Source organism: Lithobates pipiens, unplaced genomic scaffold (genome assembly GCF_037356315.1).
Source record: "Lithobates pipiens isolate NorthernLeopardFrog02 unplaced genomic scaffold, aLitPip1_a1.2 Scaffold_8, whole genome shotgun sequence".
Classification (NCBI taxonomy): domain Eukaryota; kingdom Metazoa; phylum Chordata; class Amphibia; order Anura; family Ranidae; genus Lithobates; species Lithobates pipiens.
The window spans coordinates 665088326-665111673 of record NW_027507903.1 but is presented as its reverse complement, the minus strand read 5'-3'; the positions used below and the strand labels follow the sequence as shown (position 1 = coordinate 665111673).

Below are 23348 nucleotides of genomic sequence, written 5' to 3'. Positions count from 1 at the left end.
GGCTGGGGCAGCATCTCGAAGTATATCTCAACCTGATTGAAAAACCCTCTGCATTGAACTGGATCACCCCCAAATCACTGGGGAAGTGGAGCAGAACCAGACATACCTCTTTTAGAGGTAATACTCGAGGCGGGTGCCTGCACAGAGACTGGCGCAGCAGCAGGGACGGCCTGCCACTCAGGTTGAGGTGTGCGACTCAGGAGCGTTTGTAACGCCATGGCAAACTGATCCATGTGGTGATCTTGCTCATCCTATCTGGAAAAAATATTACCAACAAGTGGATTGACTGTATCTTCTGAATGCATGGCCTTCGCCTATTGTCAGAAACCATGAATCAGACTGAGACAGAAGTACAATTAAATCACACTTGATTATTAAATAAAAATAAAAAGGTAAATAGAAAAAGCGTAGTCAAAGCATATCCAGAGTTCAGTAACCGGATAGAGTAGTCAGCCAGGCCAGAGTTCAATAACCAAATCGGGTAATCAGCCAGGCCAGGAGTCAGGCATCCAAGTAGAGCAACAGCAAGCAGGATAAGGAGCCAGAAGGGATGTCAGCAAGCCAATCTTTAAACATAACTGCAGGAGATGGTTTCTAGTGATGTGGCCAAGGCGAAGGCAGAGGTGAAGTGAGCTGGACAGCTTTAAGTAGGCAGGTCAGACGAGCATGATCAGGAGCAGCTGGTAACTGTGGAGAGAGATGAGAGCTGCCAATTAGCCGACAGCTGAGCAGCCAGCCCAGAGAAGGAAGGGCTAAGCCAGCCCTGACAGTCATCTATCTAACGCCTCCAAAAAATTAATTCCACAGGTGCTCAATCAAAAATCGGCACCTCCTTCTCTGAGCTTTGGCCAAACAGACCAAATGTGACATCAAATGTGCACAGGAAACACATTTCCAAGCCAGCAACCCACCCTCCTGTACCAACAAGAATTTTAGCACTGTTTACACAGCCAATGTGGCCCAGAAGAAGAAAGGAGTCCTAATCGCTCTTAAAAACTCTTTGGCTTTCCACCCCTCACAATGCCTTAAGGACCCTGAAGATTGCTATATAATTTTAACTTGCCACATCAATAACGCCCCCTAGACCATTTTCAATGTATACGTAATAACAATCACCAAGCCTGAATTCTACGAAAGCTGCATAAAAAAGTTGAGGCGATGCAGCACGGTGTGATTATTTGGTGTGGAGACTTCAACAGCACCCCTGACCCTGAATTGGACTCGTCTTCCCACATCAAGCGAGGAAGACCAGCTTTAAACTCTCTCCTGCATGATTTACGCTTATATGATGTCTGGAGATGCCTCCACGCAGACGAAAAAGACTTTATGTTCTTTTCTCCGTGCCGCAATTCATATTCACGCATTGACCTCTTTGTAACGGACCCCTGGACTCTACAAAAAGTCTCCTCTTCACATATCCACCTAACTCAGGGGTCTCAACCTGGTGTCCCTCCAGCTGTTGCGAAACTACAAGTCCCATGAGGCTTTGCAAGGCTGACAGTTTTAAGCATGACTCCCACACTCAGAGGCATGATGGGACTTGTAGTTTTGCAACAGCTGGAGGGCCGCCAGTTTGAGACCCCTGACCTAACTACTTGGACAGACCACTCCCCTGTGAGTATAACTATAGAGGACACTGCCAAAGTCACCCCTGCATATCTTTGGAGGCTATATACCAGGATACTGCAATCTGAACCATACGCCCAAATACTACACGACAATCTAGTGTCATTCTTTACGCAAAACAAAAACTGTTTTATGGACTCTTTATTCAACTGGGAGCTAGGGATAGGAGGCAGAGGAGGCAGCGAATGAACAAACTCTTAGCAGACATCCAATCGATTGATCTCCTTAACAAACAACATCCCACACAAGCAATTAAATCTCAATTAACCGGTTCCCGACCAGCGCACACCGATTTACGTCGGCAGAATGGCACGGGCAGGCATATTGGTGTACAGGTACGTCCAATCTTCAATGCCGCCCTGCCAGCGTGAGCGCACCGCCAGCGGAGCGCTTGCGTGCTGGTCGGGACCCCCGTGAGTCCGGTCGCGGGTCCCGCGGACTCGATCGCCGCGGGCATACCCGCGATCGTCTCACGGGACGGCTGAATGGAGAAATGCCGTTGTAAACAGCATTTCTCCATTCTGCCTAGCAACTAGTGACGCTGATCTCTGCTCCATGTGATTGGAGCAGAGATCAATGTTCACTAAATGAAAGCCCAACCCCCCCACAGTTAGTAACACACCCCTAGGAACACTTAACCCCTACACTGCCACCCACTGGTTAACCCCTTCACTGCTAGTGCCATTTACACAGGAATCACTGCATTTATATAGCAGTGATTGCTGTATAACTGACAATGGTCCCAAAAATGTGTCAAAAATGTCCGATGTGTCCGCCATAATGTCGCAGTCACAATAAAAATCGCAAAAAAAAAGAAAAAGGAAGAGAATTCCCCCAAAAAAAAAAAAAAAATCGCTGATCGATGCCATTACTAGTAAAAAAAAATAATAAAAAAAAATTATTAATAAAAATGCCATAAAACTATCTATTTTGTAAACGCTATAACTTTTGCGCAAACCAATCAATAATCGCTTATTGCGATTTTTTTTTACCAAAAATATGTAGAAGAATACGTATCGGCCTAAACTTAGAGAAAATTATTTTTATATATATTTTTGGGGGATATTTATTATAACAAAAAGTAAAAAATAATGCGTTTTTTTTCAAAATTGTCGCTCTATTTTTGTTTATAGCGCAAAAAATAAAAACCGCAGAGGTGATCAAATACCACCAAAAGAAAGCTCTATTTGTGGGAAAAAAAGAACGTAAATTTTGTTTGGGAGCCATGTCGCACGACCGCGCAATTGTCAGTTAAAGCGTCGCAGTGCCGAATCACAAAAAGTGGTCTGGTCTTTGACCAGCAAAATGGTCCGGTCTGTAAGTGGTTAATAGCGCTCAGACTAGACCTCAGAGCTCTTTTATTGGAAATACACGACAGACTCCAAAAACGTCTCAAAATGAGGTTCTACGCTGAAGGAAATAAGCCGGGTAAATTACTCTCCCACCAGATCAAGGGCCACTTCACCAAATCTCCCATTCCCTATGTTTACCATCCCACTACAAATTCCAAATTAAACAACCCGCAAGACATTGCAAATGCATTTAGTGCATACTATAGTAAACTTTACAATCTGAAAGACTAAAGATGCCAGTCCCAACCCACACCCATGCAAATAAAGACCTTCTTAGACTCGGTCCACCTACCTAGTCTAACTCCACTTCAACTAGATGAGCTTAATGCCCCGATCACATCAGAAGAAATTGCAAATGCCATTAAAGCACTACCAAACAACAAAGCACCACCAAACAACAAAGCACCTGGGCCTGATGGTTTTCTGGGAGAGTACTATAAACAATTTAGCCACTTACTTACGGAGTATATTACCCCTCTGTTCAATTCTGCTGCCTCCTTGGCCTCTTTCCCCCAGCAAATGCTGAAAGCTTTAATTATTACGATACCGAAGCCGGGGAAGGAGCCTAACTTAACACAAAATTTCCATCCTATCTCACTACTTAACCATGATGTAAAACTATATGCAAAGGTATTAGCGAACAGGCTGATTGACTTGTTGCTAGTACTGATTCACCCTGACCAGTCAGGCTTCATCAAGGGAAGCCAAACCTCTGATGCGACACGATGAATGATTAACATCATGCATCACGCAGTGACCCATCGAATGCCTTCTTTGCTTCTATGTTTAGATGCGGAGAAGGCATTTGATAGGGTTCACTGGCAGCATTTGAAAATGACGTTAGAAAAATTTGGCTTTCAGGGACATATCCTTTTAGCAATCTTAGCTCTCTACTCCTCCCCTTCAGCTCAAGTTTATTGTTCATCCATGCTATCTACCACTTTTAGCATAACCAATGGTACCAGGCAGGGCTGCCCCCTTTCACCCTTAATATTTGACCTGATGATTGAACCCCTTGCAGCAAAAGTCAGGTCTCAAGTGAACGTTCTGGGTATCAGTGTCGGAGCACAAGATCAGCCTCTTCGCTGATGACGTGATATTTTAACTAACCAACCCTACCTCCTCCCTGGCTTCGGTGCAAACAATACTGGATGAATTCGGTTGTGTCTCATATTATAAAATTAACATATCTAAGTCATACATACTATCTCTACAAAATGTCAAAGCAACAACACTATTTGCAAAGTAACTATCAATATGCATGGTCTAAAGAATCTCTCAGTTACCTTGGCACTACCCTCACAAGCACCACAGCAGCTCTGTAAAGAACCAACTTCATTCCTTTCCTAAACACTCTTCCTAAAGACTTAGAAAAAATATCCAAACTAACGCTCTCCAGCTCAGGTAGACTCACAGCATTCAAAATGCTTAAACTTCCCTTAAACGTGCCCTAAACTGTTTTACTTATTGAGGGCACTACCCATTCCTATACCATTATCCTTCTTTACACAGGTTCAATCCCTTCTTAGAAAATTCATCTGGCAGGGTAGAAAAGCTAGAATAGCACAGCACATCCTAACAAAACACAAAGGAGTGGGTGGGATAGGATATTTTTATATTAGAGATTAATATATTGCGGCAGTACTGGCACATAGCATGGTTTACTCCTGACTCTAAGACCCCTTTCACACCACACCGCACCTTGCGTCGGCGGTAAAACGCCGCTATTTTTAGCAGCGTTTTACCGCCGGATTTGCGGTGGATTTGCGGCGCATTTCGGCCGCTAGCACTTTTACCCCCCGCTAGCGGCCGCGAAAGGGTTAAAACCACCGGCAATACGCCGCAATAGCGGCGTTTTGCCGGCGGCATTACAGCGCTGCCCCATTGATTTCAATGGGCAGCAGCGGTGGAGGAGCGGTAAACACACCGCTCCTTCACCGCTCCGAATAAGCTGCTGGCAGGACTTTTTTCTGACGTCCTGCCAGCGCACCACTGTAGTGTGAAAGCCCTCGGGGCTTTCACACTACACACAATGGTGCAGCTTCTTTAGGGCATTTTGCAGGCGCTATTTCTAACGCTATAGCGCCTGCAAAACGCCCTCGTGTGAAAGGGGTCTAATAACCACTGGAGCTCTATTGAAGCTCTCCAAGTACCAGGCAAAAACCTAAAGATCTGGCTACTAACCACACCTAAAATAAAGAAAACTGATAAACACCTACCGTATTTTCCGGCATATAAGACGACCTTTTACACTTAAAAAAATTGGCCAAAAATCGGGGGTCGTCTTATACGCCAGATCAGCCACTCGGATGCCTGCTGAGGGTTCAGTAATACTGTATGTAGCTTCGGCTACATACAGTATATACCGCTGAGCCAATCCCGGTGAGCGATGTATTCAAATTAATACAGAGCCTGCTCAGATTGGAGTAACAACCTCTGCCAATCCGAGCAGGCTACTCAGTAGCCTGCTCGGATTGACAGAGGTTGAGAGGCGCAGGCTGATGATGATAAAGCCTCTGCCAATCCAAGAAGGCTTTGTATTCATTAATAGAATACATCACTCGCCGTGATTGGTTCCAACAAAAGCAGGAAGAAGGATATGGCGCCAGCTCCTGCTCCAGCAAGAAGGACGAAATATCAAGCGTCGGAAGCCTCGGAAGAGGGTCGTCTTATACGGTAAGTACAAAAAAAATGCTTAAACAACTGTAAGATTAGGGGGTCGTCTTATATGTCCGGTCATCTTATACACCGGCAAATACGGTATCTCCAACCATAAAAGCATCGACGGCGACGTTCGCTCACTTACTCACTAACCTGCACACAACTACCAAAACCTGCAAAATTCCCCTCCCCATAGAAATACTCAATTTACTGATCCGGGACATACAGATAACTTCATGGAAAGAAAAAAGGTTAACTCAAATTGCAGACCTGTATACCAATGAGTATATATAACCTTTCACCTTATTACAGTGAGACTTTTCACTCCCCGCAAAAGATTACTTTAAATATGTCCAAATAACTCAGTGCTTAATGCGAACTCCTTATCTCTGCATAAACATTCCGATAGAAGCATGGCAATACCTGTCAGGTAGCAAAACGTCAGCCAAAGGTATTACGCTTTTCTACGCCATATTGAAAGGCAAAACCACTTTCGGAAAACTGTCCCCCATGTTAAAATGGGAAAAGGACACGGGGACCTCGTATTCCCTGCAACAATGGCAAAACGCACTGTGAGCCACTCACTCAGCAACAAAATCCGCTAACCTCTGGCAACTTAGGTATAAGATGAACCTTAGATGGTACATTACCCCCGCACAGCTCCACACGTACAACTCAACTGCAGAGCCTACTTGTTGGAGACACTGTGGACTACCAGGGACCTTATATCATATATGTGTGGGCCTGCCCTAAACTAGCTCTATTCTGGAAAGATACATTTCACCTAATATCAGAGGTCACACACATTACCACGCCACCAACCCCAGAACTGGCAATCCTCAATATTGGAATCAAGAACTACCCACATAGTCTCTGATGTATTGTCACACATATATGCCTAGCGGTAAGACTGACCCTAGCCCGTAATTGGAAATCCTCAGATCAGCTTTCATATACAGAAGTTTTTCGAGCGACACAGCTACACGGAATGTATGAACGCATGTACGCCTCGGTGGAAGGCTTTCTGCCCAAAATAGCACACAACAATGGATGGATTGGTTCAAAAAGGCCCAACCCATATTTATTTGAACATTCACACTAAACTAGGAGAGCCACACATAACCCTAGACCACAAAAATCAGCACCTCCTCCCACCTTGCCATTAAAGTGGTTGTAAACCCTTACAAACCACTTTAACCTACAGGTAAGCCTAGATTAAGGCTTACCTGTAGGTCCAAGAAATATCTCCTAAACCATAAAGGTTTAGGAGATATTTGCCCGAAAACAGGCACCGCTGTCTACGGCGCATGCTCCATAGACATTGGCGCATAGGCGCACTGAGAGCGGCATTCTCAGAGACGGAGCTACCGCGCGTGTCGGCTCCCGCGCGCAAGCGTGGGAATGACGTCATCACGGCTTCGCCGATTGACAGCGGCGGAGCTGCGAGACCCCACCAAGAAGATGGATGCGGCAGACTACAGGGGACAGCGGCGACTTTGCTGGCTCCTGTGTCAGGTAAGTGACACATAATAGGCTACTATGCGATGCATAGTAGTCCATTATGCTTTGCCTTTGCAGGGAATGAAAGAGGAAGTAAACTCATCAGGGTTTACTTCCTCTTTAATAAGGAGGAGATGACTATTTTTGATCGGCACATGGTCTTGTGACTTTGGCATGACCAGGTTGACCTTATAACTTTTTTTCTAAACTCCATTCATTTGTTTTGCACTCTTCTGTTTTTGGTCTCACAAAGCCAATGGTAATGCACATTTTAAAGCACACCTCTGTACACCACAGTACATCCATACCACTGCTAATTCATTGTTCCCTTTGGTCGCCAACCCTGAAAACAATCTTGTAACACTGCTCATGCTCACTAGCTATTGCTCATTGCCACCTTGCACTATATTATTTAAAAAAACAATTGACTTGTTCTTGACCTTCCTGCTGTGGCTACAAATGTTACTAAAAAATAAGACTGCAAAAACACAAAAAAGGCATTAACATATATTATGTTTGTCATTTTTATATCAGAGTCAGGTTAAAAAAGAAGCCCACAGTGAGTAGAAAGCATGGCAGATGTTCACCTCAACCAGCGTACAGAGGCAACCCAATAACATTTTCTACAAGTATTATTTCTAAAGAAAAAAATATTTGATACTTGTTGATAGACTGACCTTATAATGGAGGTCTGACATGAAGCCTTCCCCCCATCCTGGACCTTTTACTTTAAAACAAACACGCCTCAATGGATCCAAGATGTCGAAGCTTAAGGTAAAACTTGTCCACTTTTTGATAATGTAGCCGAGAAGCTCCCCGGAGGAAGTGGAGACCTGTAACTATAATAATACATTGTCACAAGAGGATGTCTAATGAGTTTTGTCACCATATCCAGAACTGTACTGCGGCTGTCCAGTAAGTTTATTTGGACCCATTCCTTGTCATTAATTACCAGTCCTAAAGGAATAGGAACAAATCTTATTTCAAATCAGCATTAGTGGACCACATCTTGTAACCAGCTCCATCTAGATGACCATGTTTTATATTCCATTAGTCTCTATAGTCAACAAAGCTGTGCATTTGTTCTCGCCAGTCTTAGCCCTTGTACACACGGTCGGACATTCCGACAACCAAATCCGTCGGATTTTGTCCGACGGATTTTGTCCGAAACTGGTATTGCATACTGCATCGTTCAGAACGTGATGACGTTATTTCGTTATGATGGGACTACGTTCAGGCTAGTAGCCAATAGCTTTGGTCTAGGAATTTGATCTGAGCATGCGTGGCACTTTGTCCGATCGGAAATTCTCTAAAAACGATCGGACGAAGTCCGATCGGATCATGTTGATGGAAAATGTTATAGTCCAGTCCGATGGAGCCCACACATGGGTCGGATTATCCGTCAACACGGTCCGATCGGACATTTTCCATCGGAATGTCTGACCGTGTGTACAGGGGCTTAGAGGAACATGTGCTATAACAGAACAGCCCCAGAGGCCTGTGTCTTGAATGTCACCAGTACTAAAAATCCATGTGTTTTTTTTTCACCAGTCTTAGAGGTCCATGACTTTGATATAACCAACCCTATAAGTTTGTACCTTATTGCTAACCAGGCCTAGAGGATTATGGATTTTTATCATAGGAGCTTTAGTGTTTCAGGTCTTATCTCACCAGTAGGGATGAGCTGAACACCCCCCGGTTCGGTTCGCACCAGAACTTTCGAACGGACCGAAAATTCATATGAACTTTAGAACCCCATTAAGTCTATGGGACTCGGACTTTCGAAATCAAAAGTGCTAATTTTAATGGCTAATATGCAAGATATTGTCCTAAAAAGGGTTTGGGGACCTGGCTCAATGACAAAAAAAAAAATGCATTTTTTTCGGGAGCACTGATTTTAACCACTTCGGTACCGCGCTATTGCCAAATGACGGCATTAGCGCGGACCTACATTTCCGGGACTACGTCTATTGACTGCGGCGCGCTCTGTGATCGGCGAGTCCATGAGACTCGCCTGATCACCGATCCGTGCAAGGGGTCGATCCCGACCCCTTATCACGTGATCAGCTGTCAGCCAATGACAGCTGATCATGTGATAGAACGGAGCCGGTAATCGGCTATTATTCCTCCTCGCGCTGACAGCGCGAGGAGAAAAAAAAAAAGCCGATCACCGGCGGCCGTGATCGGGACATCAGTCCCAATCACCGGCGGCCGTGATCGGGACATCAGTCCCGATCACGGGCAGTAATGTAAGCGCTCACCTGCCCCCTGCAGTGCCAATTTAATAAAAGTTAGTGCCCCCCGTCAGTGCCACCCAGCAGTGCCCACAGTGCCACCCAGCAGTGCCCACAGTGCCACCCAGCAGTGCCACCCACAGTGCCACCCAGCAGTGCCACCCACAGTGCCACCCACAGTTCCCACAATCTGCCTCAAAGGTGCTGCACCCCAGTGCCGCCCATCAGTGCCCAGCAGTGCCGCCCATCAGTGCCCAGCAGTGCCACCTATCAGAGCCACCTATCAGTGCCACCTATCAGTGCCCATCAGTCCCATCTATCAGTGGTACCCATCCGTGCCACCCATCCGTGCCACCCATCCGTGCCACCCATCCGTGCCACCCATCCGTGCCATCTTATCTGTGCCCATCTTATCTGTGCCGCCTTATCTGTGCCCATCGGTGCCGCCTTATCTGTGCCTATTAGTGCCGCCTTAACTATGCCTATCAGTGCCCACCAGTGCAGCCTATCAGTGCCCACCAATGCAGCCTATCAGTGCCCACCAATGCAGCCCATCAGTGCCCACCAATGCAGCCTATCAGTGCCGCCTAATCAGCGCACTTCAATGAAGGAGAAAAATGACCCGTTTGCAAAATTTTAGAACAAACTATTAAAACATGATTTTTTTTTTATTTTTTTGCATCTTTTTTTGTTTGTTTAGCAAAAAATAAAACTCCGAGCTGTAACTAAATACCACCAAAAGAAAGCTCTATTTGTGGGAAAAAAATTATAAAAATTTCATTTGGGTACAGTGTTGTATGCCCGCGCAATTGTCATTCAAAGTGCATCAGCGCTGAAAGCTGAAAATTGGTCTGGGACTGAGGGGGGTTTAAGTGCCCAGTAAGCAAGTGGTTAAAGACAATTAAAGTGAAAAAAAAAAAGTGAAATATTCTTTTAAATATCATGCCAGGGGGGTGTCTATAGTATGCATGTTTCCCGTGTTTAGAACAGTCCCTGACAGACGGAAATAATGGAAAAAAAGTAATTTAATACTGCTTGTGGTTTTAATGTCATGTCTGGTTTCCGGCAATATGGATGAAAATCATTGAGAAAAATGGCATGGGTAGCCCCCCTTGCCCATTACCAGCCCATTTGGGTCTTGTACAGATATTAAGGGGAACCCCGTATCCAAATTAAAAAAAGTAAATGCGTAGGGCCCCCAGGCTCTATATACTCAGAACAGGAATACAGGCGGTAAAAACAAGGCAGGGACTGTGTAGGTTTGTTGTGTTAAGTAGAATCTGTTTGTAATTTTGAACTGGTACATTTTTAAAGTGTAGCTCCAGTCAAAAAATCTATTTTTAAGCTTTTTAGAAAACATAGGAAAGGGTTATCACCCTTGTTTTTTCATCTCCCTTCCTGTTGTCTCCTTCCGTTTGCAAGTAGGAGACGTTTGTAAGTTGGATATTTGAGAGTAGGTGCCTGCCCTATATGCTCTGCAGAAATGTGGGCCTAAGGTGTTGGTGTTGCCATAACACTGTAAGCCCTCAAAGTGACTCTTGGTGGGCGCTGGAGCGCCCTGCTGTGAAGGATTATATCAAGAATTGTAATTACATGCCATTGTTAAACAGTGGTAGAAAAATTGGGCCTTTGTTGGTTGTAGTGGTGGTGCTGGTGCTGGTGCCACAACACTATAAGTCCTCACAGTTACTCTCGGTGGGCGCAGGAATGGGCCCTGCTGTGAAATATTATATCAAGAATTGTAATTACATGCCCCTGTTAAACAGGGGCTGAAAAATTGGGCCTTAGGCACTGGTGCTGGTGCCACAACACTGCAACCTCTCCCAGATACTCTAGTTGGAGTGCAGGAATGAGCCCTGCTGCAAAGCGTTGCATTAAAAATTCTAATTACATGCCCCTGTTAAACATGGGCTGAGAAATTGGGCCTTAGCCACTGGTGGCGTCACCCAGAACCAAAAATGTTCTTCCAAGCTATCAGCAGGATCATTAAGGAGGAAGAGGATAGTCAGTCAACATAACAGCACAGTCACTCAGCATTAGGTATGAGCCCAGTGTTTGATTCGAACCCATGTTCTAATCGAACATCGGCCGTTCATCCATTCATCAAAAACAGAACTTTGTGGGCCGTTTGCATCAAATTTGTGTGATATGAATGGCCCACAATGCACAGTCGCAGTGCATTGCTGGCTGATGATTGGCCAAGCATGCACTGTGACCCCGCATGCTTGGCCAATCACAGCGCCGGCAGCAAGGAGAGCCATAATTGGCCACAGATTGGATGCCTGTGGCCAATTATAGATCAGGGGGTTTAGTACACGCCCCACACTATATAAGGCTGCCAGCGCGGCGGCCTTGTGTAATGTGTTGCGGCATTCATAGAGAGAAGGATAGGCAGGGACAGTGTCAGCTGTGCTTTACTTCTTTAGATAGCACTGTTACAGTGAGTGTAGTGTTCAGGGAGAGAGCAGGATAGGCAGGGACAGTGTCAGCTTTGCTTTGTTTCCTAACCTAGCGCTGTTACAGTGGGTGTGGTGTGCCTCCTGCACAGCATACACCTGAATCTACCCCCCCCCCCCCCCATTGCTGGTGTTGTGTAGTTCATTTGTGCAACACAGGCATCTGCCTAACATTAACATAACATATTTTGTGTGCGGGGTTCCCTTTAATATCCATACAAGACCGATAGGGGCTGGTTATGGGCTGGGGTAGGGGGTTGATGGGGTAGCCATGCCATATTTCTGAAAGATTTTCCTCCATATTGCCAGGAAAAGAGATTACCTAATAATTACTTAACTAATGCTTTAATAGCCGCAAACAGTTTTAAATGGCTTTTTTTTTCTTTACAAATGTCATTTTGTGCAGGGACTGTTCTAAACATGGGAAACACATGCCACTTCACAGGCATACTTTAGACACCCCCCAGGTATGATATTTAAAGGAATATTTCACTTTTTTTCACTTTATGCATCATTAAAATGACTGCTTCAGAAAAACATCAGTTTTTAAAACTTCTTTTTGCATTGATACATGTCCCATGGGGCAGGTCCCGGGTCCCCAAACTCTTTTTAGGACAATAACATATGCATATTGGCCATTAGAATTAGAACTTTAGATTTCGAATGTTCAAGTCCATTGTAATTAATAGGGTTCTAACGTTCGTGCGAACTTTCGGTCCGTTCGCAGGTTCTGGTGCGAACCGAACTGGGAGGTGTTCGGCTCATCCCTACTCAGCATCAGCATAGGCAGTCTTAAAGGGATGGGACCTTTCAAAAAAAATTATTCGGTTACATCAGCTTCAGGTGCTTGGTAGCTGGTGGTGATCCAAGACTGATTCATCTTGATGAAGGTCAGTCGATCAACTGAGTCGGGGGACAGGAGCACCCTGTGATCGGTAACAAAGCCACCAGCAGCACTGAAGGTGCCTTCCAAAAGAACGCTGGATGCAGGACAGACCATTAGCTCAATTGCATACTGTGCAAGCTCTGGCCAGTGATCCATCCTCAAGACCCAGTAAGCCAGAGGATTTTCGGTGGGAAAGGTGTCCAAGTCTGACCTTGCCCCTAGGTATTCCTGCACCATGTAAATCAGACGCTGGCGATGGTTGCTGGAACCGATCATACCTTGGGGCTGCGGACTAAAAAATTATCTGAACGCATCGGTCAGATGGCCACCTTCTCCACCACTCCTTCTGTTACTGACCGAAGCCTCAGCAACACGTTGTCCAGGACCAGAAGTTTGTAACCTCCCAGTGTCTGGGAACGCATTGCATGGACCTTTCTGCAAGGCCTCCCCGGAGATGTCTCATCCTCTGCTCCCTCTGTGATGGCAAGATAAGGTCCACAACCTTACCGTTGTACCGTGGATAAAGCAGAGTGGCCAGCCAGTAATGGTCCCTCTCCTTGATCCGAAGAATAAGAGGATCCTTATGCAGGCTTTGCAGGATCAAGGAGGCCATGCAGCGTACGTAAGCTGAGGCATTCGGTCCGGAGTCCTTTGGGTCACTAAGGACAACATGATCCGCAGCCACCTCCTCCCAGCCACGTACAAGTCCACAGGTTTCTTGGGACTGTAAATCATCCCTACAAGACTGCTGCCAGGCTCCACCTCCATATTGACACAATCCTCCTCCTCCTCCTCCGTGTCCTCTTCCTGTGTGATGGGTGGGACAGCAGGAACACTATCTGGATAAAGGGGGCCTTGAGAGGCAAGGAAGTCCTACTTTTCCTGCCTCTGTTTTGCCTCAAGTGCCCTGTCCATTATTCCACGCAGTGTATGCTCCAACGGGTGGACAAGAGGTACAGTGTCACTGATGCATGCACTGTCACTGATCACCATCCTCGTGGCCTCCTCAAATGGTGACAGGACAGTGCATGCATCCCTGATCATGCCCCACTGTCGTGATGAAAAAAAAATCGAGCTCCCCTGACCCTGTCCTGGTGCCGTGGTCACACAGGTACTCATTGATGGCCCTCTGCTGTGTGTGCAGCTGCTGCTGCATGGCCAACATTGAGTACCACCTGGTGGGTATGTCACATATATAAAGCGGTTCTTGGGCAGGTTCAACTCCTTTTGGAGCTCAGCTAGCTGAGCACTGATATTATATGATCGGCAGAAATGCACACAGACTTTCCTGGCCTGCCTCAGGACATCCTGTAAGCCTGGGTACCTGAGGAATCACACATTGCACAAACTCAGGGGGGGCCGAGTCTACCAACTGAAAAGGCAGCAGTTGAAGTGCTAGCAATTTAGCCAAGCTAGAATTCAACCACTGGGCATGTGGATGGCTGGGAGTGAACTTTTTTTCGACGGTCCTGCAGCTGGGGCAGGGAAATTTGCCTGCTACAAGCGGACATCAGTGTACTGCTAGCAGAGTGTCCGCAAGCACTTGGCTGTGACACACCAAATTCAACACCTTTATTCCTCTCAGAGCAGGTTTCAGAGAGGACTGAAGGTCTAGTGGGGTTGGAGATCCCAGCTGATGAGGAGCAAGGAGAGGTCCGCTTTGTTCTTTGGTGTGGGTCTTTAAGGTACGCTTGCCAATGAGCTGCATGGCAGGTCAACATATCTCTGGTCAAGCATGTGGTGCCCAAGCGACTGATGTTTTGGCCACGTGAGATACGCTTGAGACATATGTTGCAAATAGTAGCGGTGCGATCTGATGCACTCGTCTCAAAAAGGCCCACACCAAAGAACCTTTGTAATAACGTGCAGAGTCAGCGCCCTGCACAGGCGGAGCTCTGCGGTGTGATTCAGTCGGTGTGCTGCCCCTAAGCTGGCCCCCGGAGGGCATCCTGCCTCATTGGAGATGTGCCTCCTCCTCCTCCTCTCTCCTATCAGGGACCCATGTGGAGTCAGTGACCTCATCATCCCCTCCCTCTTCATCACTGGAGCAAACCTGGCAGTGTGCTGCAGCTTGTGGAACATGACTGCCAGTTTGCTCTCCTTCTTGAGCATCCCCTCTCTCTGCGTCACGCTAATGCCTTCCATTAGCTGGGTATCATCATCCGAGCATTCAAAACGCTGGGCATCCTCCTGGAGCATGTACCCAACACTGCACTCAAACAGTTTGGGGGACTGCTCTGGAGGACGTGGTGGGTCTAGGGAAGGAGTCACTGATGACATTGAGACGAGGGAAGACAATGCGTTGCCAGCTGCTTTGCTAGTACCCTGAGCCTGGGTGAGTGAGGATGAGGAGGATGAGGAGGGCTTGGTCATCCACGCTACCAAGTCTTCGGCATGATGCGGCTCAACACGTCCAGCTGCCAAAAATAAGGATAAGCGTGTCCCATGGCCACGTGCTGATGACGATGCACCGCGTCCACGACCAGCACAGTTGTCTCTAGACAAAGAGCCTGCTTGCCCTCTTTTATTGGCTCGTAACTGTCTGCCTCTCCTTGTTGGCCTTCCATACATAGTAATGGCTTGCAAGGAGATGGGAAAAACAGCAATTGGGTAGCTTTAGGTGCACACTGAGCAAATGACACAGTACACTGACTGTAATTACTGCAGCTGCCTGCCTGTGTTACAGAAACAGAACAACACCAGCAATAAGTGGTAGCTTCAGGTGTATACTCTGCAGGAGGCACACAACACCCACTGTAAATGCTGCAGATGCCTGTATTACAGAAACACAACACCAGCAATAAGGGGTATCTTCAGGTGTATACTGTGCAGGAGGAACACAACACCCACTCTAACTTCTGCAGGTGCCTTTATTACAGAAACAGAACACCAGCAATAAAGGATAGCTTCAGGTGTATACCCTGCAGGAGGCACACAACACCCACTTTAACTGCTGCAAATGCCTGTATTACAGAAACATAACACCAGCAATAAGGTGTATACTTTGCAGGAGGCACACAACACCCACTCTAACGTCTGAAAATGCCTGTATTACAGAAACAGAACACCAGTAATAAAGGGTAGCTTCGGGTGTATACTGTGCAGGAGGCACACAACACCCACTCTAACTTCTGCAGATGGCTCTATTACAGAAACAGAACACCAGTAATAAAGGGTAGCTTCAGGGGTATACTGTGCAGGAGGAACACAACACCCACTCTAACTTCTGAAGATGCCTGTATTACAGAAACAGAACACCAGTAATAAAGGGTATCTTCAGGTGTATACTGTGCAGGAGGCATACAACACCCACTCTAACTTCTGAAGCTGCCTGTATTACAGAAACAGAACACCAGTAATAAAGGGTAGCTTCAGGTGTATACTGTGCAGGAGGCACACAACACCCACTTGAACTGCTGCAGATGCCTGTATTAAAGAAACAGAACACCAGCAATAAGGGGTATCTTCAGGTGTATACTGTGCAGGAGGCACACAACACCCACTCAAACTGATGCAGACGCCTGTATTACAGAAACAGAGCACCAGTAATAAAGGGTAGCTTCAGGTGTATACTGTGCAGGAGGCATACAACACCCACTCTAACTTCTGAAGATGCCTGTTATACAGAAACAGAACACCAGTAATAAAGGGTAGCTTCAGGTGTATACTGTGCAGGAGACACACAACACCCACTTTGACTGCTGCAGATGCCTGTATTACAGAAACAGAACACCAGCAATAAGGTGTATACTGTGCAGGAGGCACACAACACGCACTCTAACTTCTGCAGATGCCTGTATGCAGGGCAGCTACCAGGGGGGACAGCCCATACACATGTAGGGGGCCCGGGTGTCCCAAAAGGCCCAGGCGCCTGAGACCCACCCAACGAGTTGTTGTTGCTGTGGTAACTAGCAATTGCTAAAGCAGGGAGGCCACTGAGTGAGCTGATGCAGCTCACTTAGGTCTAGCTGCAAGGGGAAGGTGGAGTGGTATAATCTGCACTCCATCTCTCTTTGCAGACTAGATGCTGGTTTGGCCGCCATGCCAATTTCAGTTCAACTCGCTGTAGACTGGTCTGGAGACAAGTTGTTAGACATCACAATGGTAAATTAATTGACAATGTTGCTGGATGTGGCTATCTCTTTGTTGAATTGGGCTATTTGCTATATGGGGCTTCTTCTTGCTATATGGGGATGTCCCTGTTAGATTGGACCATCACTTAGGTGGACTGGAACGTCCCTTTGCTGGATGGGGATGTCTCCTTTCTTAATATATGTGGCTCTCTCTTTGCTGAATTGGGATGTCTCTTTGCTGAATATATGAGGATGTCTCTTTGTTGGATTGGGAAATCTCTTTGCTGAACTTGTGTGGATGTCTCTATTCTAAGTTGGGATGTCTCCTTGCCTGATTGAAATTTCTTTTGCTGGATTGGACTGTCTCTTTCCTGGGTTGGGCCATCTCTTTGCTGAATATATGGGGATGTCTCTTTTAATGGATTGGATTTATTCTCATATAGTAAGTTGTAAGAGTGTTAAAACAAAAGTGGGTGCACCGAACGACTCGGTGGGATGGCCAGTGGGCAGGCCCAGGGAAATGTTAGTGGTCAGGCCCAGGGGGCCCAAGCCTAAAGCTGTGTAAGAGGCCAAAAAATTTCTGGTGGCTGCCCTGCCTGTATTACAGAAACAGAACACCAGCAATAAAGGATAGCTTCAGGTGTATACTGTGCAGGAGGCACACAACACCCACTTTAACTGCTGCAGATGCCTGTATTACAGAAACAGAACACCAGCAATAAAGGGTAGCTTCAGGGGTATACTGTGCAGGAGGAACACAACACCCACTCTAACTTCTGAAGATGCCTGTATTACAGAAACAGAACACCAGCAATAAAGGGTAGCTACAGGTGCATACTGTGCAGGAGGCACAAAAACACCCACTTTAACTGCTGCAGATGCCTGTATTACAGAAACAGAACACCAGCAATAAGGGGTATCTTCAGGTGTATACTGGGCAGGAGGCACACAACACCCACTCTAACAGTGCTAGGTTCCCAAGCAGTAAAGACACTGTCCCTGCCTATCATCCTCTTTCCATGACCACCGCAACACACTACACAAGGCCGCTGCGCTGGCAGCCTTATATAGTGTGGGGCATGTACTAAACCCCCCTGAGCTATAATTATGGCTCTCCTCGCTGTCAGAGGTGTGATTGGCCAAGCATGCAGGGTCACAGTGCATGCTTGGTCAATTATGAGCCAGCAATGCACTGCGATGGCGCAGTGCATTATGGACCATCAGCGCCACGCGAATATGACACGAACGGCCCACAGAGTTCTGACTACGCCGAACAGGTGAACAGCCGGTGTTAGAGTCGAACATGCATTCGACTTGAACACCAAGCTCATCCCTACTCACCAGTTGTTGAGGCTCATTTAACTATGCACATTGTATCTAACTAGTCCCACAGAACAGTCAGAGATGCCTTGCAGTTTACCAGTCCAAGATGTAAATATCTTGTATCACCCAAGGACTTGGAGATCAGCTGTACAGGGCCATGTTTTAAATGTCCCAGAGGACCATATTTTGTATCTCACCAGTCCTATTCTGGGTGGCCAGGGAAGGAGGGCAGCAAGCTTGCCCCCAAAACATACCGGGCCACATGCCCTGCAGAAGATCCTTTTTAGAAGAAAAAAAGTGTGGGGTTTCCCTTTAAATCCCAAAACAAGTCCTTATCTTAGATAGGGGTCTGGTTTGGGTTTTTAAATGGCACCCTATACACAGATAAAAAAAAATGTCATGGAATCCACCAAAAAGTCCATACCAGACCCTTTATCCAGACGAGTATCTTGGCTGGACAGGAAAGGGGGGCAGTGATTGTGCCCTTGACACACCCTTGACAGGGGAACAGTGAAGGTCTGTGACAAAGCCTCTTTTCCTCATGTTGTTGGGGACAAGGATCTCATCCCCACATTCCTGGCCCAGTGAATATAGGGTTCTGTACCAATCCTAAAGGTCTATTGCTTGTATGTTATTACAGGAGTATAGCATATAAGAAATAGACCTAGATATGGGTCATAGCATGTATGCTAAGGGTTGTCACTTATCTCACAGGTCCCCACTGTGATTCTTTCTTGTTCAATATTTTTTTATTGATAGAACAAAGTCAACAAGGCATTTCAGATAAGGTTTATCGTTAAACATTCAGAAATGTAAGAATACTGAAGTGTATGTCAACAGGTACAGAAAAAAAAGGAGAAAAAAAGGGAATAAAAAAAGACTTGTCAGCCCTATAAGAAACGACATGAACAATAATATAGTATTATCTTCAACGATAACAGCTATTTTGTTAATACTGACATGAAACCCAAGGACATGAACACTATTCGAGAGAACAGAGAACAGCAGAAGGGCAAGAGAGACAGGGAAGAGGTTGAAGATTGGTAAGTAAAAGAAAGAGGGAAGACTACAGATCATTTGCCAAAACGTCCCCCCCCCCGACCTAACGGAGGGAAGCCAGAGACTCCTTCCCACCACCCCCCTGTTGGATCACCCCCTTTCCAACCCTCCCTCCCTGCCCTTCTCCTCTCCCCCCCTTCCCCCGTTACCTTTCCCCATCTTGTCCTTTATCTGAAGACTCCACATCTACTATTGTTCGACTCCGTAACACCAGTACATCATACGTCATATAACCAGGATCAGCCTACCCTATTAGCAACGTAAACATCCGCAGGAGACCCACGACCCCCACGCATTTAAGCTACCCTCACTACTCTCTTATCCTCATTGCCCCCCCCCTACACCCCATACGAATACAGGCTCAATTTACTTATGACCTTGCTGTCTCAACGTGAGCACAACCCGGCAACACTCCAATCGCTACAGATGGAGAGGGTAGGCTTTAGCTGCTGCCCTCTAGGGTTTGGGGTTGGCTCTCACACAACTGCTAAACACATTCTAGGGTCGATGGGGTAAGTGCGCATCACTTGCGGTTCTCCGAATTCATTCTTGGGTACGGAATTCCGTTACATGTATTGGTCAACTGATGACTGTTCTATGTATTACTCACAACCTAGTGTTGAAGTGCTAAATTCTTCTGCGGCTGTTGAGTTTTAGGTTGTGTAATATAACCTGTTATACGTAAATGTCACATGTTTATTGTAACTCTGCCTTTTTTTCTCACCAATAAAAATATTTGAAACAAAAAGTAAAGGAAAGAGGGGGGGAGGAAGGGAAAGGAGGAGAAATGGTCAGGGGGTCCACAGGCCCCTGTGACTTTCTCTTCAGAGGTTGTCATAGGACTTAGAGTTTGAGAAGGGGACTATTAAAATCCCTTAGGAGAAAGTGAGAGACTCAGTTGTCCCAAGCTCGGTGTAGTCAGTCTTTCATACCTTGGTGTCACAGGTACAGCACTCTGAAGGAACAAGAAGGTTGAGGACATTATATCCTTGGGCGTTGGTAACCCTGCAATCAATCTGAGGACCACAACACTCCCGTTGCTCAGCGGCGTGGTACACAAAATGGCCATTGGTGTCAAACAAATCATATGTACAATGACTCTGGAATATACTGTTCCCTAAAAGGACAGAAATATAAGAAAAAATTAGTGAACAAGGTCAAACGCCTCTGAGATTTTGCAAAAATAGACCAACCGTTCCTGCATCCAACATCCTCTCCAATGTAACTTGATATCTACCATTTCTGGAATTCAAATATCTGAAGATACACAGATTATAGCAAATGTTAGTTCCTTATTTTGGTAAACCCTCCTACTGGTGGGAAGAGCTAAGTAAGAAATGGAGACTAGATCCCCACCTGCTAACTGATTATAAAAATAATAAAATATTATTATGAAATATTCTTATTTTAAAAAGAGAAAATTAAATTCTGACGATAATACATGTAAGTTATTGCAGTTAGCCATTCTGCCACTAGGTTGCTTTTTCCCAACATAGTGTGGTAATAGGTAGAGTTGAGCGGACACCTGGATGTTTGGGTTCGATGGGTTTGGCCGAACTTCAGAAAAAAGTTTGGGCCCGGGACCGAACTTGACCCCGAACCCGAACCCCATTGAAGTCAATGGGGACCCGAACTTTTGAGGACTAAAATGGCTCTAAAAAAGTAATGGAAAGGGCTATAGGGCTGCAAATGGCAACAAAATGTTGTTAAGAGCATGACAAGTGCTACAAACAAATGTGGATAGGGAAATAACTTAAAATAACATAAAATACATTTTAAAAAAATAATAATATGCTGGAGGCCCCCTTCTCAGAAAAAGAGGTACAGGAAGTGATTAAGAACCTCAGGAACTCAACGGCACGATGCCACACATATGGTGGGAATGTCCCAGAATCTGCTCTTTCTGGAAAAAAATATTCAATTTAATAGATAAGCTAGTGGGAAAATAAAATACTTTGAAATTAAAAAAAATTTAAATTATAATCTTGACCTAGGAGAACGAGGTCCATATGGAGTAGGAGGTTGAGGTGGCGGTGGATGTGGCGGTGTAGGTGGAAGCGTCGGTGGAGGAGAACAAGGTAGCCAACACTGGTTCAAAAATACAACAATGGCTGGGTAAGGTCGGTGATGTGTTGAAGTTCTGTCCCCCGTTGGATAGTGTCTGCCCTGTACTGCGCTTGCTCATTACGTAGGACAAGGGGATTTAGAAAATCTCTGAAGACGAACGGCGCTGCGCAGTGACTCCAGGTTCAAGCCACACATCCGAGGTTATAGCCGAGTGAAGCAAGGCTGTGTCCAAAGCGTGGCGAGTTAAGCGAGCCCGTGAGGGGCCCTGTTACTATGTGCTACCGTATGTCCACTTGGATGGTGGGGCTTGAACCTGCACTCATCTTCCAAGATTTTTGGAATCTCCTTGTCCTTGGGCCGGACACTATCCGATGGCCGGACATTTTTTGTCAGAACACCAGTATACATGTCTATTCTGCATAAGGTATGGACAAGTCCTGTGGGATCCATGCCTGGTTCATTTTAATGAACGTGAGCTTGTCCACATTGGCTCTGGACAGGCGGCTATGCTTGCCTGTGATAACGTCCCCTGCCGTGCTAAATGCACGTTCAGATAATACACTGGCTGCAGGGCAGGCCAGCACCTCCAAGGCGTAAAGGGCAAGCTCAGGCCATGTGCCCAATTTGGAGACCCAGAAGTTGAAGGGGGAAGACCCGTCATTCAGTACGTGTTGATGATATGCTGCCTCCTGCTAAGACGTTCCATCTCAGTTGGTGGTGCTGGTTCTTGTGGCGTGCTGACAAAGCTTTTCCACATTTCGCCCATGCTAACCCTGACTTCTGATGTGCTCAGGTGGGAATGCCACCAGCAGCGCGTCTACCAGCGTGCGCTTGTACTCGTGCATCTTACGATCTGAGGGAATTAAGGATGGTACGTTGTCCTTGTAACGGGGATCCAACAGGGTGGCCACCCAGTAATCAGCACCAGTTAGAATGCAGGCAACTCGGCGTTCGTTGCGGAGACACTGCAGCATGAAATCACTCATGTGTGCCAGGCTGCCCAGAGGCAAAGAAAAGCTGTCCTCTGTGGGAGGTGTATCGTCTGTGTCCTCTGTATCCCCCCCAGCCACACACTAGTGATGGCCATGAGCTGGTCTGGGTGCCACCCTGCTGTGAACATGGTTCCTCCTCCTCCATCTCCTCCTCCTCATCCTCCACCTCGTTATCCCCCAGAACTGTGCCCTTGCTGCCGGACAATTGTGTACCTGGCGTTTGTTGGTGCAGGAACCCACCCTCATAGCCACTTGTGAATGACTGCCCTTAAAGCCTTGGAAATGATCCCTCTTCCTCCTCCTCCTACTCCTGTGCCACATCCTCTTCCATCATCGCCTGAAGAGTTTTTTCAAGGAGGCATAGAACTCGGATAGTAACGATGAGAACAGCGTCATCGGCACTGGCCATGTTGGTGGAGTACTCGAAACGGCGCAACAAGGCACACAGGTCTCGCATTGGGAGGCCCAGTTATTGGTGGTGAAGTGGTGCTGTTCCGCAGAGCGACTCACGCGTGCGTGCTGCAGCTGAAACTCCACTATCGCCTGCTGCTGCTTGCACAGTCTGGCCAGCATGTGCAAGGTGGAGTTCCACCTTGTGGGCACGTCACATATGAGGCGGTGAGTGGGAAGGCCGAAGTTATGCTGCAGCGCTGACAGGCGAGCAGAAGCAGGGTGAGAATGGCAAAAATGCGCACAGATGGCCTACACTTTCTGCAGCAGCTCTGGCATATGGGGGTAATTTTTAAGGAACCTCTGGACCACCAAGTTCAGCACATGCACCAGGCAAGGGATGTGCGTCAAACTGGCTAGGCCCAGAGCTGGTATGAGATTTCGCCCATTATCGCACACCACCGGGCCAGGATTGAGGCTCACTGCCAGCAACCACTCATCGATCTGTTGTTCCATGTTCCTCCACAACTCCTGCGTGGTGTGTGGTTTTTCGCCCAAACAGGAAATTTTTAAAACTGCCTGCTGTCGTTTACCCCTGGCTGTGCTGAAGTTAGTGGTGAAGATGTTACGCTGACTGGATGAGGAGGCGGTAGAGGATGAGGAAGCGGAGTAGGAGGAGTTAGCAACAGGAGGCAAACTGAAGCGCCCTGCAATCCTCGGTGGTGGAAG

The 23348-nt window shown here is 46.6% G+C and overlaps 1 protein-coding gene across 1 annotated transcript in view; it reads right to left on the bottom strand.

The window, feature by feature from the left end:
* LOC143964246 (phospholipid scramblase 1-like) overlaps window positions 1-23348 on the bottom strand; it is a 72928-nt gene that overhangs the window by 6563 nt on the left and 43017 nt on the right. Inside the window, exons 5-6 of the mRNA XM_077473948.1 lie at window positions 20103-20287; window positions 7817-7978 (exon numbers count right to left, since the gene is read on the bottom strand). Coding sequence (XP_077330074.1) covers window positions 7817-7978; window positions 20103-20287 — 347 coding nt within the window. The remainder of the gene's footprint in view (window positions 1-7816; window positions 7979-20102; window positions 20288-23348) is intronic.